Source organism: Pinus tabuliformis, chromosome 2_1 (assembly GCF_031772625.1).
Source record: "Pinus tabuliformis cultivar Carrire ecotype Pingquan chromosome 2_1, CPIR1, whole genome shotgun sequence".
NCBI lineage: Eukaryota > Viridiplantae > Streptophyta > Pinopsida > Pinales > Pinaceae > Pinus > Pinus tabuliformis.
The window spans coordinates 180,536,524-180,553,679 of record NC_142299.1 but is presented as its reverse complement, the minus strand read 5'-3'; the positions used below and the strand labels follow the sequence as shown (position 1 = coordinate 180,553,679).

At 40.5% G+C, this 17,156-nt stretch overlaps 2 protein-coding genes across 2 annotated transcripts in view; both read right to left on the bottom strand.

The window, feature by feature from the left end:
- Nucleotides 1-17,156, bottom strand: part of LOC149199305 (uncharacterized) — a 94,260-nt gene that overhangs the window by 63,723 nt on the left and 13,381 nt on the right. The gene's annotated exons all lie outside the window — the stretch shown is intronic.
- Nucleotides 3,754-5,085, bottom strand: LOC149199306 (uncharacterized). Its single transcript, XM_089399385.1, has 2 exons — nt 4,680-5,085; nt 3,754-4,519 (listed from the first exon to the last, which is right to left on the bottom strand). Exons 1-2 carry the CDS (start codon nt 5,035-5,037, stop codon nt 3,882-3,884), a joined length of 996 nt encoding a protein of 331 aa, XP_089255511.1. The 5' UTR covers nt 5,038-5,085; the 3' UTR covers nt 3,754-3,881.

Here is a 17,156-nt window from a genome sequence, read left to right as displayed (position 1 = left end):
GCTATTTCTGCTTTTCCAGCAGTTCCAGCGTTTCCGGCTATTCCAGCTTTTCAGGAAGTTCCAGCTTTTCTGACTTTTCCTGCAGTTCTGACTTTTCCGACTTTTCCTTAGGATCTCTATTCCTACTAAAACCCAAAGACAAGTAGAGAAAGGAAGAGATCCAAGTGTGTGTAGAAATGACTTGAAGTCCTCTTCTATTTATACTAAAACGTAGAGGTTGAATAGACATGATTGTTGGGCTTCTGAGCCTACATAAGTTGCTGGCCGACTTAACAATTTGTCCATAACATAAATAAATTCATAACTTCATAAATACTTATCAGAATCGAATGATCTTTAGATCAATCCTACACCTCTCAATGGGAGGGATCCAATAAAAATATCAGCTACCATAAATAATATGACCCACATGGAGTTTGGCCCTAGTTGCCAATTTTAACAGCTGCACAATGATCTAACTGTCGACCATGAGCAACAACAACAAAAAATTGTTTCCCTCATAGCCGAACGTGATCAGCTCTGCCAAGATAAACAACAACTCCAGGGGTAGCTAGAGAAGATCCCACAAAATTCCAGGTACTGTGGCCTTCCATTTCTGATGTTGTGACTAATGCCCCAGAACATTTTTCAATTTGCACACTGGTCGAATGTTGCAACCATATCCAGACTACATGCCATGACTTAATCTCTACCAATCAGGAACTCAAGTAAACCCTTGCAGCCACAAGAAGTGCATTGCCGGACCCTACAACAACATATGCCAATGAGATAGAACAAAATATAAACGTCACAACCACCTCAAGGATTCCATTGTAAATGTCGCAAATGATGCCTACACCCTCCTACAACAAGTTCATGACTGGTCAGGAAGCCTTGCGAAGAAAAACCAACCAGTCTACCCACTCCATGACCGAGTCAATGAGCTCATCACCGATTCTAGGAACACTAAATACAAAGAATAGAGGAAAACACTCAGGGCATAGATAGACGTTTTGGAGGAATGAATTTAACATATCGAAGATGAATCAGCGAGGACAAAGAAAATACTCTAGGATCTTCGTCCCCCAGTTCAAGAACACCTAGAGACACTGTAACAACTAACCGAGGATATGGAAACACATTGGACTTCCTTGTTGATGCCCGACCAACCCACCCGACATCCAATGCAACATCTGAATTCCTCAGTCAGGCAGCTGCAATCACAAAGGTCTGGCAGACATTGTTCAATGACTGCACTCAATTCCGCCAGGTTGTCCCTAAATTGGGGCTTCATTTAAAGAGACCAACCAAGAGGAAGCACTAGAGAAATAAGCAGCACCACCAGCGCCAACAGAAGCAACAACACCACCAACAGAAGCATCAGCAACAACACCACCAGCAAGAGCATCAACAACACTGACGATGCCAAAGAAAGATTGACTCGGGACCTATTGGGGCCTTTGTTTTTGGAGAAATTGAGAAGTTTTGGAGAAGTCAAAAGGCTAGTGACAAGTGGCGGAAATGGTCTTTAAAGATATGTGGAAACAACAATCGAGGAAAGGGGAAGGAACTTGTGAAAGACAAGCATTTGCGGAGGGGTGGTGGGAAGAAGCAGATACAACCGAGCAAGAAAAGATCAAGGGAAGCTGAGGAATGAAGACAATCGAGAAAGGAAGAATGAACTGGAAGTTCAGGCTGGCATGCAAAGAGAAGAAAGAAGAAGATAAAAGGCAAAAAGGAGAACTGAGAAGGGTTGGTTGTTATGTCGTGACTGCTATGGTGGATACTACTCTTCCTGTGTAGTGGAGCGATGAGAGAAGCTTTGTGCCTATCCTTTCATAACCTTGTATTCTACCTTGTTAGAGTTATGGATGTTGAGGAATAGGCCTTGAGCCTGATGTAATGTATTTACCTTGCATATTAATGAGGAAGACTGCTATTGGGATCATAATGTGTTACCTGTGTGTTATTCGGGTTCTTTAAAAATTTTATGCATGCACATGTTTAAGTAGTCTTTCTGTTACAACATATACAACTTGTTGTGATCCGACTTCCTTGTAGAATGACTCTATGTTATATGCTCTCTATTCTTTGATATGGTTTTCCTTGATGTTGGATTCTAATCCTCATCTAACTAAAGTTGTGGCATGCCTCTGGTGAGACTCCTTACCCTTTCCAGGTAAGGTGAAAATGTCAGTGTTGTGTTAAACTACAACGGAGCCTTGTTGGCCCCTATGCCTGAACCCAGGGTCTCGACCCTGTTTTCATTTCTACGTGAACATGAGCCAACTAGAGCCAAGCCATGGAGCAGAAGTTCAGGTGTGTTCTTTGTGCCTCATTGAAGATCCGTGGGAGAGAAAGTCATTACTAAGACCATACATGTTTGCAAAATCGTGAACATCACTAAGAAGTAGGACACCATCTATTGAGATCATGGTAGGACAGATCAGTACATGGCAAAGATATTGTGATATCTAACCACATCTTATTGGATTGCAAGGGTTGTGGTCACTACCCTGTGGGCGGTGATCATCTGAGCAGCAGGTCTACTAACCAAGAGCGATGGGTGCATCATTTAGCTGAGAGAAGATCACAAGTTCGTGAGCCATTTGTAGTAAATCAAGGTGCACAGGAGTGCCATGCAGAGAGGTCGAAGCCATCAGGGGTTGGCAGTTGCATTGGGTTGCAAAGAATGGAGGGAGCATTCATAAACCACTTACTTGTGAGGGAAGTGTTAGACATTCATTCATGTTGTCGAATAACCAAGCTTGATCCCCTCTCAACGTGCAAATGAGCTAAATAAATCTAGACCATTCATGGTTGACCATTGTTGGTTGGTGTAGTGACATTGTTAACTAACTGATGTAGTTTATGATTTTGGCATATTCAAAATTATTGCAAACCATTTATCATTTAATTAAAAATGATTCCATCCATATTGCTCAATATATGCCTACTTGGATTAAAGGTTTCCAACGATGTTTAACAAGCTCTAAGTAATTGATCAAGGTGGACACACTTGGGATGACGACAGTTTGTTTGCAACATAAGAGTGTGTCGTGGACAAAAAGTGCACAGTTAACGGACCTGATCTAGAACACCGAGAGATAACACTACCCAAGGTGATGAGAAAAATCACAAAAAGGGTCGATTCCTTGTAGTATATTCATGGAAGTTCTGGCACCAGTCAAATAGGGGATCAAATTGCAGACATCCTCAATCTCGCAAAAAATCAAATTGGGACAGCACTATACATCCACTTTGTGAACAAAGAAAGATGATATATGAGGATAGTAGCATCTCTCCTACACATGAAACTCATCACCACCTATTCCACATGTGTTTTGATGGGAACTGTTAGAGCCTGGATCCACCTCAGGCTGAAGGGAGGCAATCCTAGGGTAACTACAAACCATGCTTAACCTGGTAGCTAGCCCTACCAGGTCGGGAAAGGGCTCTCTCCTTGTCAATCTCTGTTAGGATAGTTGCAATTATGACCTGAGATGATTGAAAAAAGGTTTGAACCAATGTTTTACAACTCGGACTCAGACTCGGACTCGGCCGAGGATTGACTCTGACTCGGACTCCGACTCGGCAATGACTCGGCCGGCTCGATTTCAATGACTCGGTCGTTGTAAAAAATACATTAAATATTTATTTTTTTTATAAAAAAACATAATTTTAAATATTTTAAACATAATTTTAAAGATTTTCATTCAAGTTTCCAAACACACAACATTATAATATACATGGAGGACAACATATGATCAAAGTAGGCTCATGAACCAATCCATTATATCAAAATGGTACCCAATGGCAATAGTAAATACATAGTCAACTGTAGTCTGTCATACATGATCAAAGACTCAAGAGTCAAAACAAAATACAAATAACCAAGGAGGCTAGTAGCTACTGCCAGAGGAGCCAAGATCATCTCGACCAATCTCTGGATCATCATCATCAGAGTCAGACAAGGGGCCCCATGGCTCCTCCTCATCATCATCGTCTCCAACTGCAACTGTAGAAGTGGTGCCAGTACCACTAGGCTGTGCAGCAGATGCAAGCTGAGATAGAGTACAAATGCGGCTGCGCTTCTGTCGTGGCTGAGCAGAGGAAGGCGAAGCACCTACAACTGGAGTCCTACTAGCTGGCTGTGAGACTGAGGCTGGTGGATTGGGATCTGCATTCAACTGAACATGCTGCAGTGGATCAAGTTCATCAAGATCCTCATCAGGATCAAACTCTGGTAGACGACTCTCCACTACCCAATCTGATGTTGGATCAATGTCTTCCAACACAATGGGATCTGAATCAGGTCTTTTGTTCAACAATTGGTTCCGTCTGAGCCGAAGGTTGTATTGGACAAAAACTAGATCATTCAACCGTTTTTGCTCCAAACGGTTTCTCTTCTTTGTGTGAATCGTCTCAAAGACAGACCAATTGCGCTCACACCCAGATGCACTGCAAGTTTGACTCAAAATACGAATTGCAAACCTTTGCAATTCAGGGCACTGGCCACCAAAGGCCTCCCACCATTGTGCTGCAAAAAACATAGGAGTGTAATGAATTATGAGTTAGATGAAGGCTGAAGCTCAACAAAATTACAAATTATATCTAACTTTCAAATTATAAATGATTTAACAAACTTTAATAAAAAACGTAAAACCATTAAGAAATTGAAAATTGAAATTTTTGTTTACCTGGCTCATCTGCTTCTCTTGCAATCTTTGCTAGGTTCTTCCCAAAGGTACCTGTTGCATTGCTGAAGGATGTGACCTGCTGATGTATCAGCAGCTGATCAGACTCCGATGGGACCATGCGCTCAATGCAATCAACCAGTCCATCTCTGACCTCCCCCCTCAAAGCTCCTGACTCCTTAGCTTTATAATGATACCGTGGGTTCAAAAAATACCCAGCTGCATGTATAGGGCGATGGAGTTGATTGTTCCATCTTTCATCAATGATTGCCCAAATGGGCCCATACTTTGCCACTCTATCCTTGTATGCTGTCTTTATTTGCTCCTTTGCTTGATCCATAGCCTCATAAATGAAGCCCATAGCCAACCTTTCCCCATCCACCAACCGCAACACCTTAACTAGTGGCTCAGCAAGCTTCACAATCTCTGCTGCCTTTCTCCAAAAAGTTTCATCATGGACTTTCCTTTCCAATTCTCTGCCTTCTGGTTTGTTAGACCAACTGCTTTGATTCCATTCATCACTGGAAAACATCTTTTGCAAGTTTCTATGTTGGGAAAGCACAGATTGCAATGTCAAAAAATGTGTAGCAAATCTAGTGATGGCAGGCCTAATAATATCCTTGCCTCCAGTGTGTTTCCTCATGAGACTCAAAACCAGTGTATGATTGTAGATAAATTTTGTTATGCTTTTGGCATTATCTACAGTGTTTCTGACCCAATCTAATTTTCCAATATCCTCAAGCATGAGGTCTATGCAATGTGCAGCGCATGGGGTCCAAAAGATGGTCTTGTGTTTTTCCTCTAACAGTCTACCAGCAAGAACATAGTTAGAGGCATTGTCTGTGATGATTTGAACAACATTAGCCACCCCCACATCCTGAATAACCTCATCCAATAGCTGAAACAACAAGTGGCCATGTTTTACCTTATCATATGCATCAACTGATTTTAAAAACATGGTTCCCTGTGGGCAGAAGACAAGAAAGTTTATGATGGTACGGTTTCTTTGATCAGTCCATCCATCTGACATGATGGTACACCCTGTTCTTGCCCATGATTCCTTGAAATCTTGCAAATACTCATTAATTGATTGAATTTCTTTCTACAAACGAAACCCCCTTAGCTCTTGCATAGTAGGGCCTTTGAAGCCTTTTCCAGCAGCATGTATGGCCTCAAACATAGGCTCATAATATGGTGAACGAGCAGCATTAAAGGGGATATCAGCATCATACCACCATCTAGCTATGTAGTCACAAGCAGTCTCCCTCAATTCTTTCTTCCAATGGTCATCTAAAGTGGGCTGAGCAAGACCTTTACTAATACTAACTTCAGGACCATGTGCATCTGATGGAGAGGAGCCTGAGTGAGTGAAAAAACTTTTGATAGTCCCATCACCCTTCATTCTACCCTTTCCCTTATCTTGAACAGAAGCAAAAGAGGGAGGAACATAACGGAAAGGGTTTGATGCATCAGTTTGAGGGATAGAGGAAGAACCCTCAAACTCATAGTGGGGGTTGGCAGCCATCATTCTTTGTATCTCCCTCTTCCTCCCAATTTCAGCCTGTATCTCTTTTTGCCTAGTCTTTTCTTCTTTAAATTTTTCAAAGCTTTCCAGCAAATTCTTTCTAATCTCCCCAATTTGATCAGAGGGACATGGAGTAATATTGCCTTTAATCCCTGCCAAGTGTTGTTTCAGCCTATGAATCCCCCCAGGACCTGACTTAATTTTCCTATGGCAAAACTTGCAACACATCTCACTATCAACCATTTCAACATATGCCCAAGCAGGATCTTTTGCTCTAGGTGCCATTTTTTGACTAGGAAAACAATCTGAAAATGAAAAATAAAATAAAAAATTGATTCAATGTTCATTTATTTGACTAAAAACACTCTCTAAGTTATCTTGATATGCACCTAAAATTTACTAAGTAAAAACAGATTTATAGAGGTGGAAAAAAATACCTCCAGGCACAAACTGCCTCCTCAAGCTTGCTCCAAGAATCAGCTCCTCAATGCTGCTCCAATTGGCTGCCCAAGAAGCTCCTCACTCCAGCTACAATGCTCCTCCAAGACTCCTCACTGCTGCTCCAAATGGCTGCCCAAGAAGCTCCTCACTCCAGCTACAATGCTCCTCCAAGACTCCTCACTGCTGCTCCAAAACAAGCTCAAGAACTGCTCACTAACTCTCAAAGAAGACTCTCACTCAAATGCATAAGACTGTTGTGAGTGAAATGAGAGCATTTGGCTGTCTTAAATAGAGTTTGGGAGGGGGAAATGGACCCCAAAAGCATTTAACAATATTCCATTACCCTTTGGAATCCACAAACCCTATTTACCTTTAACAAAAAACATCAAAAAAGTGATTTAAAAACCTGTTTAATGCTGCCCAGCCACGGATTCATTGACTCGGCCGAGTCAATACGGACCCGGCCGGGTTGACCGAGTCAGCTATGACTCGGCCGAGTCATTGGATGACTCGGCCGAGTCATAGCTGACTCGGTCAGCTGAGCCGAGTCATGGGCCGAGTCACAGTTTTGGCAATGGAAACGGACCGAAACGGCCGTTTCGGAGTCAACCCGGCCGTTTCGTAAAACACTGGTTTGAACAAGCCAGTGGATATATGACATGAGGGAAACTGAAATGAAACCACTACCATCAGTGGATCCATGACCTAATGGAATGCAACTGATTGAATGAGACACCTAATATGCATGCGAGAAAGAGCAATTTTGATTGCTGATGGTAGTGTGAAGATACTAACACTAACAGGAACCAATACCAATATTTAATTACTTTTCTAGACGACTTTAAGTTGGGTGTTTAGTCATCAGCGCAGGGGATTAAGTAGACACCCACATTGACCAGTCTTTGTGGCTCGGGTTCAAATATCAAGTAACAGATTCTTCGAGAATGGAAGGAATGGAGGAGGTCCATTGGCATTGGAAGGAGGAACTCAAGTAATGGTGGAAAATCCCAAATGAGCTAGGAAGTCAAACTGTATCAAGGGCCATAAGGAATATAATACTGGTAGGAAAATAGGTTGTGAAATTTGCTGGGAATTTTATCTCAGATATTGAAATTTGATAGGATATTATTATGAAAAAGAATAAAAGGTGGAAAAATCATTTTATTCCTAGCTATTATCTTACAAGTCTATGGGCTAAATTGGAAGTAAAATGATTGACAGAATGTTGATATAATCTTCCTATATTTACCTGCTTTGGTATGTGAGAAGATGAGTCATCTTGAAGAGACCTTGGAAAACACTCAAAAACTTCTTGATGAACTAGTGAGAATATATGGTCCTTTACACATCAATACCTCCTTAGACAAAAATGATGGTCAAAGAATTAGAACATTCTCAAAAAGAGTCCATGTCATTCAGCAGCCCAAGCACCCATGGAAAGTGAAGGAAGGACATGGAAGAGGAGCTAAGCTCTCTGCACTTGGATCTGAATTGCAACAAACAAAGTTAGTCATATACCTTCATAAGTTGGAGGAATTAGACGCATGTATGTCCAGGGTGGGGCAGCCAGAATGGAAGAAACTTAGTTGGGCTATCAAACCATCCCTGCGTGCATTAATACAACCCAAACTCTGGGAATATCCTTGTGAAGAGGCCCAGCTCACAGTTTCTTCTTATCTCAACAGGATCATAGCTTTAACATCACCACTACTGCCTTACAATAATGATATCATGAGAGAGATATTGTAGTTGATAGTAGAATCCCTTCAAGGGTTGAACAACATCATGCTTCCTACCTTTCAGAAGCAGTGCAAAATCTTAGAACTCATGGCAGAATTCAGCTTTGGCACATTCATGTTGAGTCTGGAATGTGAGGACTTAATCTTCCAAGTGTTCCAGGAATTTTACACCAGCATTACATCAACTCATCCAGATTGTGTCAAAACAAGCATGCAAAATATTGGGTCTCTATTCTTAGAAGGAGATGCTAACATCAGCAAGATATTAAGATCCAAATTGCTGACAATTTGGAGGAAGGAACCAAAGGTATCACCAATTTCCTATGATCTAGTTGAGAAGTTGGTCAGGAAAAACATAAAATTTCTCAGAAGGGTGCTGACTAGGAAGGAGTTGAGAAGGATTGATGGAGGCAAGAAAAAAAACTGCAGAAAGGATGAACTAAGGAGGATATGACTATGCTTTATCTGCAAAGGACCTTGGGCCTTTAACCATTCATGTCTAGGTGATAGGAAGGAGGCAACATAGATAGAAAAAGAGGAGATTCCTTTAGATCGTGGGGAGTCTTTTGTATTTGGGTCTATTCATTTTCAAGATGGTGAGTAGCAACACGATATTATTCAAGGAGACTTGCATGACAAGCATTTGGAAGTATATGAGGAAATTCTACCTAATGGTATTGATGAGGTAGACTCCTATACAGCTGAGTCCATAGGTCTCCAGGGGGGATGTCCATAAAGAATATGAACAGTCAAGTATAAATAGTAGTCCACCAGTGCATTTATGTTCGACAATTGGAGAGGATGAACAACATATTGTCTTCATAGATGGAGGAGACAAGGGAAATTTGAGTAAGGAACTAGTAGTAGTGAACCAACATGATGAGCATGATCATTAGGAGCAGCATGATGAAATAATGTGCAAAATGAACCATTCCTAGAGAGTCAATCAAAGGCTCAAGTTGAAGTTGTGGTCATTAGGCATTCGGTGCAGACAAGAATATAGACATTCATCAGGGCATTAGAATCACCAATAGAGAACTTTAAGGGAAAGATCATGCATTTCAAGACACATCTTATGATGTTGAAGCAGAGAGTTTGGATAGCCCAAGACATTATCTTACAGGAAAATAGAAAAATTGAGGAGCTCATAGGGGTATGTGTCGGGTCAGTGACCAAGTTGTCTAGTGTAGAGGAATCTCTCAAGACCCTCACAAGGCTACAAGAGGAATACAGTTAGGAATTCCAAAGCAGCCCTCTACAGGAGTACATAGATAAAGCTCGCAACACTACCAACCTGCCTTTATACATTGGGGAGATTAGGGAAAAATTATCCAAATGGATCATGTTGGATGACCGAGTGGAGCAACATGAGTTGAGCAACTGGCAACGTCAACATAGTAGACTTATTCCATGTGCAAACATTCATGCATTAGATCCTTCACACGGGATGGATTGCCGAGAAATTATGAGTTGGAACTCTATTGATGGGTAGATTCCTATGAGGATACCCATAACCAAGGGCATATTGCAGCTTGGGCCCTTAGGCATGCGTAATGATGGAGGGTTGAGATGGTATCATAACCCACAGGTCCCAGGACTTAGGTGGCATTGGGATCTAGGTGAATCTATTGAGGGCACGATTGGTCAAATAATTGTTTGGGATCTAGGGATCGAAGAATCCATTCAAGATCATTTAGCATAGAGGCATGGGATAGCACTTAGGTTTGTATGGGATGTTGGTATTGGTATACATATGCTTTTGTTGTGGATAGAAGTGGATTGCTTAAGGGAAAGCAATCTTTGGGTGAGAGGATTTGTAATATTCCCTTTCTTGATATGGTCAAAGTGGACGGAATCTGCCCATGGTATTTACCGCGGTCTTCGCCAATGGTATTTTCCTTTGTTTTTCGAAGGAAAACAATAAAATAAGGTTTTTGGAGAGTCCATAAGGCCTATAAAAGGGATAAGGGACAAACATGGGATCATGGAGAGTTTGTCTATCTTATTGTGTTTTGTTCAAAACTTCACTTGGCCAGTTCTAAGTTGATCCTAGGATGAAAACCCTGTGGTGACATTTGTATGGTGGATCCATCTAGGATTCACAAGTGGGCTTTAGTCTCTTAGAGTAGTCGTTGTTGAGTAGTCGTGCATGCTATTGATAGTATGTCTTGTTTGAGCATGTATCTTGTTTTCATTTATTAATATAAATAAGAGGTTGCATCTTCATATCCCTTTGGTGTTCATTTTTTTTATTGCAAGAATTTTTATTAGAACATTCTAGTGTGCCAGATCTGTTGGAAATTTAATTGTTTGGGATCTTACAAGAAGTAACAATCTAGGAAGAGAGTCGAAGGCCAAATTGTTGAACTCAATGTTGATTTTGGGTAGCATCGGATGTGCTCTAGGCATCAAATTTTGTAGGGGGGCTTGGGAACATGTATTCCAAAGAACCCAGAAAGAGTTTTGGTAAATTCAACCCAGAGAAATTTTATTAAAATAATTAATATTTTTTAATGGGACCCTAAGTCTAAACTTAGGAAATTAAAAATATTAATGGGTATTAATCTAATTGTGGGTGTAACTTCTAGAAGAAGACAATGATCAAGCTAAAATGATCTTAGCCATTGATTAGCTTCTAATTTGGGTCGTTGAATGTCAACGAGAAGATTATTTAAGGGAGCTTGAGGGTCATTTGGAAAACACACCGAGAGATCAAGAGATTGAATTTATGAAGTGAGAAGTTCTTAGGAGGAAATTCTGATCGAGTAGATTTCTTTTAGTTGAGGGGAAGGGATAGTTGGGCTGGAGTATCTTCTCCAAAGCCTAGGATACCCAGCAGAGAGAGGCAGAGAGACACCATAGGGGTTGATGTTGAGCCAGAAGGTCCCATGCAGAGCTTGACATTGAGCCAAAAGGGCTCACATAGAGGCAGCTCAGTCACCCATGCAGAAGTCCGAGTTTTACAGAGGAGCTGACATTTCTGAGCCGGGAGGGCTGGAAACTACTCCAGAAGGCAAGACGTTTCCCAGTTGAACTGACACAGAGCCTCAGAGAGCTCCACACAGGCCCACACAGTTACTGCGCAAGGGAAGCGTAGTTCTAGCCAGGGACAGTTGATTCAGTGATCAAAACAGTCGGAATTGTCAGGTATAGTGAGGGAATCTCACTATTTTTTTTTACCGGATTATTTCTCTGTAACTAGATTGTTGGGAGGGAATCTAGAGTTGTATTCAGAACTACTTCTTAATAATAAAAAAACCCTTTGAGTTGTTGCATCGATTTTCCCGCATTGGGTTTTTCTGGGGACTTTTGTCCAAAAATAACAGTGTCATTTTTGTTGTATTTTTTTTCTTGCTCAGTCTCTTGTTTCTGCATAATAATTTAATTAAGTGAAGGTTGTAGTGTATGTATTACAAAATTTGTCGTAGGAAACTGCAAGTAATTTGTTTAAAGGAATTTAATAAATAGGAGTAATATCATCAGTTGCTGCAGTAGGAATTACGGTCAAGGAATTTTCAAACTCAACACATTCTTGGTTCACATGAGCACAACCTCAATAAATATGTCCAAAGCGATGGGAATTCCCTTTCTTGCTCCTACCCCTCCTCTGACATCCTCCAATTCGAATGGAAGGTCTGAAGAGGTGGAATCCTCCCAACAGGAGAAAAGAGCCTCCAGTTTGGCTCACCCAAAACCTAAAGCCAAGAAACAAAAGGTGGTCAGTGTTGACACCTAATCTTCATGATTGGGAATTTTATGTAAATAAATAAATTGGGAAGGTGAACAGTCATCGGGAGATGAACTGAACAATCACTCCCTATTGTATATAACAATGGGTTACCTATGGAATATACACGAATCAGTTTTTTCTGCCTTTGGAGAGTTACTGCCTGGCCTGACATGGTATCAGAGCCAGTTCTAAAAATAGTTGTAACTCCTGATCATTTCTGCCACTGCCTCTGTCCTGATCATTTCTGCCACTGCCTCTGTCCAGAGCGCTACTCTGCCTCTGCCTCTGTCGCTCTCTGAGCAGTCAGACCATGCCATAATTTCTTCCTCGCCCTCTCTGGTTAAGGTGGCACGCAGAACGTTGTCTACCTAACGCTGAGGCCGATATACCTGTGCGTTGAATTACCGTGGTGTGTTGTGCATTTGAAGGGCCATGACTGTCATGAATGGTAGATTCGATAAGCTGATACAACGAAGGAGAACGCTATTCTATGACGATTTTGAAGGGCCACATGAAGTTCCATCAGCGTCAATAGTCCTTCCTGTTGAATGGTAGATTCGATAAGCTGATACAACGAAGGAGACTAGTTGTAAAAGAATACGTGTCCATACTTGCAAGTACATCACCAGCATCGGGATATTGCAAGCTCTGAATGCCAGCACTACTGTCGCTCTGTTCAATTGCCATCGACGGCAGTACTCAAGTGTGACCTGGGTTCGATCCCCGACAACGGCGATTGTCGTTTTACCTTCCTGCGAACGCCTGTTCAATTACCATCAACGGCAAGTGGTATTATCGTTTTGAGTTTTGAATTCTCAGTGCTCACGGAAAGTGGTATTATCGTTTTGATGTTTGAAATCGTTTGCATTATCCTTGCATTTGCATTATCTTTATCGTTTTTTTTTATGTTTGAACTTGGGCATCAAGCATCTAATACCTGATGCAACCATAACATCGCCGCTACATTATGTAGAATTACTTGACCAGCAGTAGCATACATTATGTAGAATTACTTAACAGTCCTGAGTTCCAAGACTTGAAACTATGAACAACAACCGGTCTTTGGTGGAATAGGCTGACTCCCACCAACATTCACTCTGCCAGATTTGCCAGTGTTCAATGTTGGCTGATTTTCCATCCTTTTTTTTTATCTTTGATGCCATGGTCATAAATGTTTTTTCAACATTATTCTTTGCACTTGTCTCGAGAAAAGGAATCCCACTAAAAGAAAATGAAAGGGGAGGATATTTTATAAATTTTGGAGACATTTAAAAAAAACCAGAGTGCATAAAGAATTTGAAATCAGCAGAGTTGCCCTTTTGAGTACAACTTCATTGTATATCAGCAGAAAGTTTTTTTTATCAGCAGAAGTTTTTTATCAGCAGAAGTTTTTTATCAGTAGAAGTTTTTTTATCAGCAGAAGTTCTTTTTATCAGCAAAAGTTTTTTTTTTAATCAGCAGAAGTATTTTTTACAGAATGCATTCAATCATCTCTATGGTAGGAATAGTTCTCACTAGCAAGGAGAACTATCCTGAATGGTCCCGGATGATAAAACACACCCTCATCTTCAATGAGTTGTGGAAAGGAGTGTGTGTCGGAGAAGGAGACAATGACCCAGTGCATCCTACATCAGACAAAGAGCTCGCCATTTGGGAAAACAAGAACAGCAAAGCCTATGCATTAATCACAGCATCTATAAATGAAGAAGTAAGTCGCCATATTTCATCATATTCAACTGCCTTTGAAGCTTTACAAACGCTGAAAGAACTCTATGACTCACATTCTGCACTTGAAGTTGTTCAGCTCATGATTAAACTCTTCACTCTTGAACTGAAAAATAATGATCCTCTTGCTCTTGCATCTGAAGTAAAGTCTATAATGCATGATATTAAATCCACTAAGGTTGAGTTGGATATCCCTCTTATTGCTTTTCTCAAGGCACTCTATCCTACCTACTCCAATTATCTTGAGTCTTTACAAGCAAATGGAAATCTTAAAGATATAACCTTTGACTCTCTTGTGAAAAAGTTTGCTGAAAGAGGAAAAGCCTTTGGAAAGAAGACAGCTCCTGAATCTTCTAAAGAGACTGTGTGCCTTGCTCATAAAGAAAAGCATCCAGCTCAAGATTCTACAAGAGGAAGAGGTGGGTGAAGAGGAAGAGGAAGATACTTTAGAGGCAGGGGGGCCAGACATTCTCAAGGAGAAAAGGCAGATCTGCATTGCATTCGCTGCAAACGAAATGGATCACATGATGCTTCTACATGCAAGCTACCATGGGACAAAATTGAGCAGAAAAGAAACCAGCAGAAAGGTAAAACTGATGATACAGACAAAGGTAAAGCACCTGAATCCGCTCACTATATTGAGGCACAATGTAACATTGGAGTAAATGAAGATTTGTTTAATGCTTCACTTGCTTCTTCGAAAAATGATTGGTTGCTTGATTCAGGAGCAACCTGTCATATGACTCATAGAAAATATTTTTTTGAAGATTTCACTGACAATGTTGATGGAGCAGTATACTTTGCAGATCAGTCAAAAATCAAGCCATTAGGGCTTGGCACAATCAGGCTTAAACTGCCTGGTCTTCCAGACTTTCTTCTGGATCATGTTATATATCTCCCACAGCTCAAGAGAAACTTGTTGTCCTTGGTCCACATCCGCCAGCAAGGTCACTCCATTCATATGTTTGATGGCAAACTTGAGGTAAGAAAAGCATCTGACCACTCACTTGTCATGAGGGGAATAGAAGAAGAAAGACTTCTAAAACTGCAAGGAACCTCTGGTCATGCACAACATTTCTCATATATTACTCATCATGAAGAAGGTACACTTCCATCAAGTTTATTATGGCATGCTAGATTTGGACATTTAAACTATGACAGTCTCCGCTTATTGAAGAAAAATGGTGTTGCTGGTTTGCCTACAATTCCTAGGAAACATAAGCAATGTGATGCTTGCTTTCTAGGAAAGCATAGCAAACAGTCTTTTCATGATTCACATTCAAGAGCACATAGGAAGCTTGAACTCATTCATTCAGATTTATGTGGTCCAATGCCTGTTCCTTCTGCAAATGGAAATAAATATATCATGACATTTATTGATGATTACACCAGAATGTGTTGGGTTTATTTATTGAAGAACAAATCTGATGCTTTTCAAACATTCAAGAATTTTCATAAATGGATTGAAAATGATGCACAATCTCATATTGGGTCTATTCACAGTGATAATGGAAAAGAATATACATCAAATGAATTTGAACACTATCTTCGCCAACATGGGATCAAACATCAAACAACTGTGCCTTATAATCCCCAACAGAATGGTGTAGCTGAAAGAATGAATAGAACAATCTTGAATATGGTACGGTCCATGCTTTTCTTCAAAAATGTAAAGATAATTTTTTGGGCTGATGCTGTTCTATGTGCTGCATATATAAAGAATAGATGTCCATCTAATGCTATAAGAAACAAGACTCCTTATTAATTGTGGTATGGACATGTTCCTTCGATAAAACATCTCAGGATCTTTGGTTCCACCTGTTATGCTTTGATACCAAAGGTACATAGAAACAAACTTGGTGCTAGAAGTCGTAAGTGTATCTTCCTAGGGTATTCAAACACCTCTAAAGCATACCGCCTCTATGATGAAGTAAATAAAAAGTTTGTTGTATCTAGAGATGTCATTTTTCTTGAATCATCCAAATCTGACAATGTTGTTGAGCGGCAACTTGATTGCTTGGATAGATTCGCAAGAACGAAATCATTTCAAGAATTTGATAATCAGATTCCACATCTTGAAGGGGGGATTCCTATACTAGATAAACATGTGGAATCTTCTTCTGAAGAACAATTTCCCCTGCATGAAACTCCAACAACGGATGATGCTTTAAGTGATGTAATTGATATAATTGGGAGACTCAATCTTGATTCAGTCCCAACTCAATCAACAGAGCAGCCTGGACCATCTCAGAAAGGTCCCCCAAAGTGGCTGACAAAGACACTTGAAAGTGTTCATCTTGATGAAATTGGAAAAACAGGAACCAGAAATTCAAACCGACAAAATGGAGGTGATGTAGATGACTCTAATTCACCTGTTGATATGGAGGTTACTTATGATTGTGAATTGAACTTGTCTATAGATTTCGAACCAACTTCCTTCAAAGAAGCTGCTTCTCATGATGAATGGAAAGAAGCGATGCAAAAGGAGTATGATGCTCTCATAAAGAATGGCACTTGGAAGCTAGTTGATCCTCCATTTGGAACCAAACCAATTGGCTGCAAGTGGGTCTACAAGAACAAGTACAAAGCTGATGGCTCACTTGACAAGCACAAAGCTAGGCTTGTGGAAAAAGGTTTTGCACAGAAGGAAGGGGTCGATTATGAGGAAACTTTTGCCCCCACAGCAAAATGGGCCACCATCCGGACACTCTTTGCACTAGCAGCTCAGAACAGTTGGAAAGTCCATCAAATGGATGTAAAAACTGCATTCTTGAATGGAGATCTAAAAGAGAATGTTTTTATGTCCCAGCCTGAAGGATTTGCTGTGAAAGGACATGAACATAAAGTATGCAAACTTGTGAAGTCCTTGTATGGCCTCAAACAAGCACCGCGAGCCTGGTATGAAAAACTAACTGAGCATCTTCTGAAACTCAACTTCAATCATTTTGATCTTGATGATGCAACTTTGTTTGTCAAGAAAGTTGGCAAAACAGTTGTGTATCTTGTGGTATATGTAGATGATCTTTTAATGACAGGGAACAATGAAAGCTACATTGCATCCATAAAGAAGGAATTGGGGAAAAGTTTTGAAATGACTGATTTGGGCTATGTTCATTACTATCTTGGCATTGAAGTAACCCAACATCCAAAAGCCATATTTCTTTCTCAAAAGAAATACATTGGAGATTTGTTAAACAGATTTGGCATGACAGAATGCAATCCTCTTTCTCCTCCAATGGAACAAAACTTAAAGCTCACATCTATTGAAGGAAAGGAATTTGAGGATGCAACAAAGTATAGACAGCTTGTAGGAAGTCTCA

What these genes read in the sequence shown, in the direction of transcription:
- LOC149199306 (XM_089399385.1), bottom strand. Translation starts at nt 5,037, where the DNA reads ATGGGCTTCATTTATGAGGCTATGGATCAAGCAAAGGAGCAAATAAAG. An exon ending in AAGAGAAGCAGATGAGCCAG is followed by an intron (nt 4,520 to 4,679) that starts GTAAACAAAAAT and finishes TGTTTTTTGCAG; the next exon opens with CACAATGGTGGGAGGCCTTT.